Source organism: Liolophura sinensis, chromosome 13 (genome assembly GCF_032854445.1).
Source record: "Liolophura sinensis isolate JHLJ2023 chromosome 13, CUHK_Ljap_v2, whole genome shotgun sequence".
Lineage (NCBI taxonomy): Eukaryota > Metazoa > Mollusca > Polyplacophora > Chitonida > Chitonidae > Liolophura > Liolophura sinensis.
In genome coordinates, this window is record NC_088307.1 from 9,234,174 (window position 1) to 9,246,388 (window position 12,215).

The 12,215-nt window shown below is 37.5% G+C and overlaps 1 protein-coding gene across 1 annotated transcript in view; it reads right to left on the reverse strand.

Annotated features, from left to right (window-relative positions):
* LOC135480827 (whirlin-like) overlaps window positions 1–9,458 on the reverse strand; it is a 36,270-nt gene extending 26,812 nt beyond the window's left edge. The window contains exons 1-2 of the mRNA XM_064760755.1: window positions 9,404–9,458; window positions 8,164–8,971 (exon numbers count right to left, since the gene is read on the reverse strand). Of these exons, the coding sequence (XP_064616825.1) occupies window positions 8,164–8,388 (225 nt within the window). The 5' untranslated portion in view covers window positions 8,389–8,971; window positions 9,404–9,458. The remainder of the gene's footprint in view (window positions 1–8,163; window positions 8,972–9,403) is intronic.
* Window positions 9,459–12,215: the final 2,757 nt, after the last annotated feature.

Below are 12,215 nucleotides of genomic sequence, written 5' to 3' on the forward strand. Positions count from 1 at the left end.
GCTCAAAACTTAAGTCAATAAATACTGTAAATCTTCTAAATTATCCAATGTGAAAATTACCCGCTTCTATTTGTTATTAACTCTTCCAATACACATCAACTGCTGTGATAATTTCAGGATTTTGGTAAAAAAGTCAGACACAGAAGTGAGAAAAACAAATACTGATACAGTCTCATATGCCTTGATCTTTATGAAAGAAATTTATGTAAGATTTGAACCCTATGCTGACCACATTTTCACTTTAATACACAAAGGGGCCATCAGGTGCCAGGCGAGATAAAGAAGGGGTTCTTGCAAACCTTAAAAGTGCGGTTTGATGGTAAACTGCTATCAGCACCATTAAGCTGACCGACTGACAATGCAAGATTTACATTCAATGTAGCAGCTACTGTAAAATCACGTCTTTTAGCCACACTAGTCATGTCTAAACCTGCAAGAACTTGTGAGGCTCCTGAAGGGGTCATTTCACCCAGTCAAAGTACGAAGACACCAGATATGACACCACATCCAGTCACAGTATAAAGGCACCAGATATAACATCCCACCCAGTCACAATATGAAGACATCACATGACACCCCAAGTCACAGTGTGAAGACACCAGATGTGACACCCCACCCAGTCACAGTATGAAGCCACCATATATGACACCCCATGAAGTCACAGTACAAAAACACCAGATCTGACACTTCACCAAGTCACATGTGACTGACATCTTACCTAGCCACAGTAGTGTGACTGACATCCCACCAAGTCACAGTACTGTGAGTGACATCTGACCTAGCCACAGTACTGTGACTGACATCTGTCCTAGCCACAGTACTGTGACTGACATCTGACCTAGCCACAGTAGTGTGACTGACATCCCACCAAGTCACAGTACTGTTACTGACATCTGACCTAGCCACAGTAGTGTGACTGACATCTGACCTAGCCACAGTACTGTGACTGACATCTGACCTAGCCACAGTACTGTGACTGACATCCCACCAAGTCACAGAACTGTGACTGACATCTGACCTAGCCACAGTACTGTGACTGACATCTGACCTAGCCACAGTACTGTGACTGACATCTGACCTAGCCACAGTACTGTGACTGACATCTGACCTATCCACTGTACTGTGACTGACATTTGACCTAGCCACAGTACTGTGACTGACATCTGGCCTAGCCACAGTACTGTGACTGACATCTGGCCTAGCCACAGTACTGTGACTGACATCCCACCAAGTCACAGAACTGTTACTGACATCCTGCATAGACACACTACTGTGACAGACACCCCACCTGGTCACAGTACTGTGACTGACATCTGACCTAGCCACAGTACTGTGACTGACATCTGGCCTAGCCACAGTACTGTGACTGACATCTGACCTAGCCACAGTACTGTGACTGACATCTGACCTAGCCACAGTACTGTGACTGACATCTGACCTAGCCACAGTACTGTGACTGACATCCCACCAAGTCACAGTACTGTGACTGACATCTGGCCTAGCCACAGTACTGTGACTGACATCCCACCAAGTCACAGAACTGTTACTGACATCCTGCATAGACACACTACTGTGACAGACACCCCACCTGGTCACAGTACTGTGACAGACACCCCACGTGGTCACAGTACTGTGACAGACGTCCCACCTGGTCACAGTATACTCTCGCCAGGTCAACCAGTACTGGGCCTACATTATACAGATTGCAAGTAATGCATACAAAACCTAGTAATGTTTTTTTACACACGTGTATTTGGTGGGAACTGATTCTAGATTGTTTGTGCTGCCATTATTTCAAATAAGCATGTTTACATAAATCCTAAGTTGATGAGCAGACTTATTTCAACACTTAATTCGGGCAGGTGCTAACAAGATATTTGTTCATTAACTTTCCTGCTGTACCAAATACGCAATTTACCAATCACCTTTAACAAATAACCCAATTACTTGTGGAAAAAAGCCACAAAGACTGCACATTTTACATTACGTTTGGTGGTTACAGAAAAACACATCTCCATACGCTGTAAGCATAAACACTAGAAAACAAGCTGACCTTAAAATTTACATGAAATAGGCGCTTTATTACAGAACAAGCTCAGGTGAATATGAGGAAATACATCACACGAATGTCACAGAGACACACAACAATACACAGCCAATCCGTAACCGATACCTGTGCAGGTGAAGGACATGCAATTGCATCATCAAGATGCAGGTTATAAAATCATATCACGCCAAATTGTACCAGGTGCTTTTTCTGTTTCTAATGACATGTTTTGCATCACTGTACCTAGTGCTGTGGTACTTTTAATGACTACTGTGATGTTCTACATTACTTTAATGACTATCAGAGTGTTCTTCATAACTGTAATGATTACCATGGCTTTCTACATCACTATAATAACTATCAGGGTGTTCCACATTACTGTAATGACTACCAGGGTGTTCTACATAGCTTTAATCACTACCATGGGATTCTACATTACTGTAAGGATTGCATTGGTGCTCTACATTACTGTAATGACTACCATGGTGTTCCACATTACTGTAATGACTACCATGGTGTTCTACATTACTGTAATGACTACCAGGTCTTTCTACAGTACTGTAATGACTACCATGGTATTCCACATTATTGTAATGACTACCAAGGTGTTCTACATTACTGTAATGATTGCCATGGTGTTCTTCATCTCTTTAATGACTACCATGGTGATCCACATTACTGTAATGCCTTTCATGGTGTTTTACATTACTGCAATGACTATCATGGTGTTTTACATTACTGCAATGACTACCATGGTGTTTTACATTACTGCTATGACTACCATGGTGCTTTACATTACTGCTATGACTACCATGGTGTTTTACATTACTGCAATGATTGTCATCATTTTCTACATTACTGTAATGACTAATTGTATTTCAAAAACTTTTGTCCAACAATCAAAGTTACATCCTGAACTGCGAGTTGCTGTTCAATCAGTTTAAAATAGCTTCATCTCTTCCAATTCATTCAGCACTCATCCTATTTTCCATGTTAGAAAGGAATTTAGCAACATTGTTTAATAAAAACAAACAGGTAAATCTATCACAAGAAGCTTTAAATCTTAATTTGAAGTCGATCAAATTTGACTTAGAAACTCAAATTTAAACAGCTTCATGAAGCATTTCATATTTAAAGTACCCCGATGACAACATGATGTTTATTTAATCTGACTTGTGTCATATAATGCTTATGTAGACATAGTAACTCTGACTTGTGTCATGTAATGCTTATGTAGACATAGTAACTCTGACTTGTGTCATGTAATGCTTATGTAGACATAGTAACTCTGACTTGTGTCATGTAATTCTTGTGTACATGTAGACATAGTAACTCTGACTTGTGTCATGTAATTCTTGTGTACATGTAGACATAGTAACTCTGACTTGTGTCATGTAATGCTTATGTAGACATACTAACTCTGACTTGTGTCATGTAATTCTTGTGTACATGCAGACATAGTAACTCTGACTTGTGTCATGTAATTCTTGTGTACATGTAGACATAGTAACTCTGACTTGTGTCATGTAATTCTTGTGTACATGTAGACATAGTAACTCTGACTTGTGTCATGTAATACTTATGTAGACATAGTAACTCTGACTTGTGTCATGTAATGCTTATGTAGACATACTAACTCTGACTTGTGTCATGTAATTCTTGTGTACATGTAGACATAGTAACTGTGACTTATGTCATGTAATGCTTATGTAGACATAGTAACTCTGACTTGTGTCATGTAATGCTTATGTAGACATAGTAACTCTGACTTGTGTCATGTAATGCTTATGTAGACATAGTAACTCTGACTTGTGTCATGTAATGCTTATGTAGACATACTAACTCTGACTTGTGTCATGTAATGCTTATGTAGACATAGTAACTCTGACGTATGTCATGTAATGCTTATGTAGACATACTAACTCTGACTTGTGTCATGTAATGCTTATGTAGACATAGTAACTCTGACTTGTGTCATGTAATACTTATGTAGACATAGTAACTCTGACTTGTGTCATGTAATGCTTATGTAGACATAGTAACTCTGACTTGTGTCATGTAATGCTTATGTAGACATAGTAACTCTGACTTGTGTCATGTAATTCTTGTGTACATGTAGACATACTAACTCTGACTTGTGTCATGTAATTCTTGTGTACATGTAGACATAGTAACTCTGACTTGTGTCATGTAATACTTATGCAGACATAGTAACTCTGACTTGTGTCATGTAATGCTTATGTAGACATAGTAACTCTGACTTGTGTCATGTAATGCTTATGTAGACATACTAACTCTGACTTGTGTCATGTAATGCTTATGTAGACATAGTAACTCTAGCTTGAACATGTAACTAAACAGTTAAATTTACAGAGCAAAAGGAACTGGAAATTTAACAAGTGGGAAGCTCTGTTCAGTATTTATACACATGTAATTGACATATAAAAAAAAATATTTGAGGTGTAAGCAAGCTGGATGTGTACTTTACTTTGAACCCAGCTACGCATGGAGACATTTTTGTCATTTTTTTTATATGTAGGCCTATGCAGTTAGTGCATAAAAATACAATGCATACACATGGTACTACTTAAGTTAAAATAATCACAGTACTCATGAAGACTTTAAAGTACTCATATCATGAAAACTATGTTACTGTGTTTAAAGTCTTCAAAACACAGAAAAACTTAAAAAGCAGTTTCCAGCACGTAACAAATTGAAAATTAGGATAAGTCAACTTAAACTTAATTAAGGTACCGATGTGCACTTTAACCTATGCAAAAGGCTAAGCCAATGTTAAAATTTTTAATTTTTTTTATTTGATTGGTATTTTAGGCATCAATATTAAAATTATAAATAGATCACATACAGAGGGACGTTACCTGTTTCTTACAAAGTTTGATCGACCATATATGCCTAAATAAGGTAAGTAGGTTAGTGCATATCAGACATTCTTCCTTAATAATGTGAACCGTGCTTCACCTAAAGTTTGTTCTGTACAACTAAGCACTTCTAGAGCACAGAAAAACCTTAATGTTATTCTTGATGCCAACGCTGAGTTTTTTTTCAAATCGAACAGCATTAACCTTCATGAAAAAAAAAAACTCCTAAATGATCCTAAAAAGGTAGATGAAACACTCCGTATCAATCAACGTGTGTCAGGTCAGGAAGCAAAAGTTTGGGTGAAGTACGGTATATGGCATCAAAGCATTGACACAACATACCTGAAAGGTGTTCGGTCTATTCATACCCAAGATGACTGACATGAAGCCTAAACTGTCAACGTGCAAAATATGTGATCAGAGAATATCTGCATTCAGAGGATGATTCACTCATTGCTAAACTGGTTCATTCGGTTAAAAACAGTGTCCTCACCACAGCTATCTGACCCCTGACCACAGCCATCTGACCCTTGACCACAGCCATCTGACCCCTGACCCATGATTAAATGATTGATATTTTATGCCGTACTCAACCATATTTCACTTATACTACGGTGGCCAGCATTATGAAGGGAGGAAACTGGGCAGAGCCCAGGGGGAACCCACGACCATCCACAGGTTGCTGACAGACCTTCCGAGAGAGGAAGTCAGCATGTGCTGGACTTGAACTTACAGCGACCGCATTGGCGAGAGGCTTCTGGGTCATTATGCTGCAATAGGGCGCTAACCAACTGAGCGACAGAGGCCCCTATCAATAATCAATCAGAATCAAACAAAATATCTCACTTTGAAAATACTTAATTTTAGGTGAAATACAGTAAATAAATATAAAAAAAATTTCTATTTTATTCTTTATTTGATCATCTTAACTCTATGTAAAGATCAAAGCACCAGCAGTGGGTTGTCATAAATATCATATTTTAACTTTGTGCAGGAAAACAAACTTAAGGTTTCTCTAGAGAACATTAAAAAAAAACACAGTTTAAGCCTGCATGACAAAGTACAGGTACTGCATGATATCTCAACACTTTTCACAAAACAGAAGTTCAAAGCTCTCCATCCTCATTTTATATACCCAGGTGCTGTAAGCACACTTCTTTACACATAATACATATACTCTTAACCGAATCTCGGTCTTATTCACTAACACTTTATACAATGAACTTCATACATATTATATAAATGTACAGGTATATATTTTCCCTACACCAACGTACTGTACATCTCACATAAAAGCTGTACCTTTTTTGTACATACCTACCCATGCTGATCCTCTTACAAGTTGATCATTTGAACAGATTTTCTTTTATGTCATGTGAGCAAAGGGTGAGAATTTGTGCCCACAGTTGATAACAAATGCCCTTGCTCTCTACCACCTCCCCCCCCCGCCCCCCCCCCCCCTCTTGACTCCTCAACCCTGAGAAAACAAAATGGTAATGCACACCCAAATAACTACATATATATATATATATATATATAAGTAATGTCTGTTTTGAAGACAGGCAAAAGGTATGACTTATTCACACTGTCCTACTAATATCTAGAATTTACCTTGACTTCAATTTCCCCTGCCCAACTACCACAATACATGATGGTGCAGAGAAAGTCTTCAGCTTTTTGCCATAACCAATATTTTCTCACTTTCTTGATTCATGCACACCAAACTGATGGACACGGAAATATATATAAAATATAAAACTGAATTAATTTCTTCAAAGAGAAAAAATCCTTCCATTTTGACAATTGCATGGTGGCACTGAGCTTTTATAATATTGTCTAATATAACAATAATACAAAAATTATCCTCTCTATGAAGCTTATGCATCTGGATTTTTCACCAAGTGACCTTCACAACGAAATCAATACCTTCCGGTAATTGAAGCAAAATCCATACTAACTGTTCTCCCTTCAGAATCAAACTCTAAATAATCCTATATTATATTTAAGGATGTGTGAGAAGGTTAAGTGACTAACTTGGTACACCTGTTTAATATACAGGTAATGTTGCACAGGTATGTCGTTTGTACAGGTAAAATCTCTTCCACAAGTACAGTTTAGCATGTCATGAATTCCTTTCTGAGCTCCCGTTCTTTTTTCCAGACTGACCCATAAATCTCTGCAACGGATATACACCTTAGCACTTCAGCCTCAGGGCCACTCCCTACCCCCCCATTCACCCACCCACCCACACATTTATTTATACAGGTAGATTTGTTTACTGTAACTGAATATATTCAATTAGGCCATCAAAGAGCTGGCTATTCCCTGAGGCTCTCATAATAAAATTGAAGTTTTAAACACCATGGAAATGGATACAAGCAGCTGATAAACTATTAGTGTGAGGGGTGAACTTAACATTAGAGTCAAATTTGCACCTATATTAGCATTGGTATGTACATGAATATTCAAAACTAGCCCTCATTAATGTATTTATTTGATTGTGAAACACTGCAATTGCTTTATAACATCATTACACGGATCGCATCCCTACACACACACACACACACACACATATATATATATATAATACATATTGTTGGAAAGATTACACAATATCTTGTCCAGTTCCTGGTATTAAAATTGGTAAAAATTTTAATGCGGGAACACAATCTGTCACGTATTACTGGTAATTTTTAAATGTATTATATATAAGTAAAAGATTTGATGGCTTCATTTTCTTACACATATCGGTATCTCATATCCTTGTACATTTTAATCCTGGTGTATTTAATTTTTTTTACTTACTTTTTTTTTCACTTAAAAATTTGTATTGAGATATACTGTTTCACATAACTGAGTGTTGATAGAAAATCACAGCATCGATTCTTATGTTTATATTTGAGATATTTTAAATAAGATGACAAATGGCGAAAAATGGTTTCAATGACCAACATGAAATGAACCACAGAAACTTTATATGGATAATAATATTAATATGGTATAATATATATATATATATCACTTAGAACTTTGTTGTTAATTAAAATTTTACTTGAGAGCCATATACATCCACCATGTATCCACAGTTCACAAATGAAGTTGGCAACTCAGCATCAAATGTTTTCACCTAATGTGAACACTCCACGCAAGACCTGTATACATTCAACTACAATCATATGAACCATAAATAAATATAAAATCAATAATTCAAATGGAAAAGAAAAAAAAAAGGCTCACCTTCGCAGCTTCATCGTGGGTAATCTTCCGAAATGAAATATCATTAACTTCTAGTATAAGGTCACCTGCCTGCAGACCTTTGTCACTGGCCAGTCCATCGTCGGTCACATGTGATATGTAAATTCCAATACCGTACTCGCACCCACCTCGAATACTGAAACCAAAACCTTCAGAGGCAGCAGGCTGGGGCACATGAACACGAAACAATTCGTTGCCCCGAATCATGTTTTTATTCCTGGAGTGGACTCCAGAGGACTGTAAGTGTTTAGAAGACGATGATAAACCGTGCTTATCTTTGTACAGTCTCACATTGCCAGCGTCCGATTTAACAGAACGTTTCGCAGATGAGGGTAGTGTAGACGTCGCCCTGGGGGGCTGAAAATGCCAGCTGACTCCACCCGCACCCCTGGGGGTGGTGCCGTACCTCTGTTTTACTTTGTACACAGTGGTCGTACACGTCCAGGTCTGAGGGTGGTAAAATCCTCCTTAGCAACGGCAGAATGGCCTCACGTTTTTCCGAGGTGTCCAAAATAACTTTCAGATTGTACACAAAGTCCACAACATTTCTACGGCTCTGGTAGTCGTTGAGTGCTGCGACCAGGTCTTCTTTCTCGGACCTGTCCAGGTATCTATTCAGCCCTTCTTGTAGTCGGTGGACGCTACTTGAGACAGGTTTGTGGCATGTAGTTACGGCCGTGAGACAGGGCGGTGTCAGAAGCCGTCATTCTGCCTGATCTCGTCCCATTGAACGCTGACATGCTTTATGACCCCACAGACCTCTCAGTACACAATAAATCTCTTCGCTCACCTGTGAGGAATCCAATTAAACGTACTTGTACAAAAACCATATATACACATACATAACAATATTATATATATATAAATACAGGGGTAGGTCATAAGGCTCATTGCCGCTCATCAGGTCACATGTCTGACTAACGAGGATATCTCTGGTAAATCATCTTCTTACCTGTACAGGTAAGCTCATCTGTGTGTCTGACTAATGAGCATATTTCGTGTAAAAATTGTCTTCTTACCTGTACAGCCAGGATCATCTGTGTTTGATCTATAGTTGCTTTCCTACTTTAAATATTTACCTGGCCTAGCTACCTAACCACAGGTGTGTTTTCAGGTACATCAGGGCAATTCTCTTACCTATACAGACAGGAAGCCTGTGAAGTATGACTGCCTCTCTCCCCTTAAGCATAAAAAAACCATCTGCATAACCCGCCAGACTTACGAATAAACAGAGAATCATCCAACCGTTTCACACCTTCATTGTAAATGTTCAGACCTCCTCAGATAATTGCCTATACAGTACACGAGAGAAAGAAACGTCTTTCTTAGCGGAAGTTCACAATAATGCCAGTATAATGTACGGTCATTACAGACCTCAGCAAGCTTTCACCATCGTGTTCTTAAGTGTTATAAAGTGTATAAACAGAAAAGCCAGCCCAGCCCAAGCCCAGACACCATCTGTTACTCGCGACCCACACAATCATAAATGCAGTACACGATGACATATTTCACTCATCAAGTGTGTATGCATGATGGCGGAACATATTTTTTTCTACTGTTTTTCTGTTGAATTTTTTTAATATATCTATATATAAAGATACCAACGCGACCCCCCCCCCCCCCCGAAAAAAAAAAAAAACAAAAAAACAAACACAAACACACACAAAACACCATACAGCTTTACATGGAAACCAGCACAAAAAAAAAGCAACTCTATAATAGTTTTTAATTTTTAAATTGGTTAAAAAATATACACACTTATTTGTGCATGAAATATTTGTTTTCTGGTATAAATTCCTGAAATGTTCTCCTCTATCAAACAGAAAGAAACATTTCTACCTTTTTTTGTTTTTAAAGAAGAAATGCTTACATATAAAAAACAAATTATGAAAAACAACTTTAAGCTCTGTACATGTGATTTTATAAAATTTTATAAAATTGTCTGGTATATCAATAGTTGAAACATCCCATATAAATGGTTGTCTACTGCCTTGTTTCATTGCAATATTTCATTGCTAAATTTATGTTGTCAGACCTGCAAATGGGCTGTAGGCAAGTATATTTATTTATTTATTTGATTCGTGTTTTACGCCATACTCAAGAATATTTTACTTATACGACGGCGGCCATCATTATGGTGGGAGGAAACTGGGCAGAGCCCGGGGAACACCCACAACCATCCGCAGGCAAGTATATAATCACAGTACAAAATGAATAGAGCATTTTTAGAGGCAAGTATGTCATAAAATACTGCCTTTCTGGCAGAATATCATCCTACCCACTTAACAAACAGTCATGAGCAAAATTTTCGTTCAAGTACAGTACACACAAAAAAAAGAAGAACCCAAAAGCCTGGGTGTATATATACAGGTAGGATTACCACAGTTTGTTAACACTGGGAGTAACTACATGTACCTATAGTTACTGTTAACATATTAAAGATACTGATACTGATGTAGTTTTTGTTGATACACGTAAACAGAAATAGACACACAAGAAAGGTGTCTAATTAGCTATCACCTCATTCCCAATAAAAACGCTCATTATCTATATACACATATATAGATATATATATATATATATATATATATATATATATATATATGTTGACTGACAGTTATTGTGAGGTTCTCATGCCACACTACTCACAGTGATAGGTAGAAAAACAATGTTATGCTATGAAACAAATTATAAAGTAACAATATAAAAAAACAAAGTAATGATATGAAAGAAAAACAAAAAAGAAAACAGTAACAAAAACAAAGTTGCAGAGATGAAAGTGGCATATATTAAGCCTGCACCATAAAGTCCAGCAATGAGCAGTGATTGTCTTTTGTGCAATTATAAGAAATATACAGGTGTTCTTCAGGTATATGTTCTGCATATACCTGTTCACTTTGACCAGTATTAAGAGAATGCCATTCCATGGGTTTGTCGCTGGCAATACGGTCTGATAGGTCCTCCCAGGAGACAACTATAGCCTTTGGCCATTCAGACACTGGGAACGTTTGAATCTAGACTTCACTTGTTCTCCTGCAGATTTAAAGTCCTGTTGTATACCAGGTACACCTGCGAAAGAGCTATGTTTTTTCTTTCTTTTCTTTTTCAGGCTTATTTTCTCAGGTTTTGGTAACACATACACCAGCATGACCACAACTACAAATAAGTGAAGTACTGAAGTAAGTTTGTTATGTAAAAATGCACTTTTCAGAAGCACATTGGGCCTTAAAATGATACTTTTGATGCCTGCACCCAAGTTTTTCAGATGAGATATTAAACAAACTTCACAAAAAAATTCTGAAATGGCCCCTACAAGGAGGGTGAATCAATGAGAATCAAGGAAAATGTGTCAATGGAAAAATGGCGAACTTTAGGTGAAATAGAATGTTCTTGTCCTATATACAGAAGTGGAGAAAATAACCTGAATCCAAAAAACTAAAATGGTGTCAAAAGACTTATTTTCCAGGCATTTTGCCATTTTACTGGTGTCAGCACGTGTACTTGCTCACACATGGCGGTGAAAACACTGTCTTTAACATGGGGAGTTTATATAAAGCTCTGTTTCACAGCTTGTAAGTCCAAAACCAGGTTTTGTTGATGTTCATAATTTATATATGCTGTGCACATTTTGCGGTTGTTTTACATACTATAATTTCTGGTGATTATCAGCGGTACTTCTCTGACTGTTGTCCATTTCCCTATACCCTCCCCATGTTATCTTGCACATTTTGCCCGATAAACCTGCAGATCTTTGCAAAGTGTTTTACGGTTTGTTTGGAAGGTAGAGCTCATAATCCTACTTAAAAAATGTGATTTTCAGCACAAAAATGTAAATTTCAGACCACTAGTAATATTTCATGACCTTTTTTTGACCTCATAAATTTTTGGGCCACGATTCTAATTAAATCATATCCTTGCTTCACCCACAAAATCTCCTAATAACTGTGTAAAAAAAATGTTGTTGTAGAGTTGTGATTATAAACAATGCTCCAATAAGTGAATAAATACATACTTTACAATAAAATTATTTGATA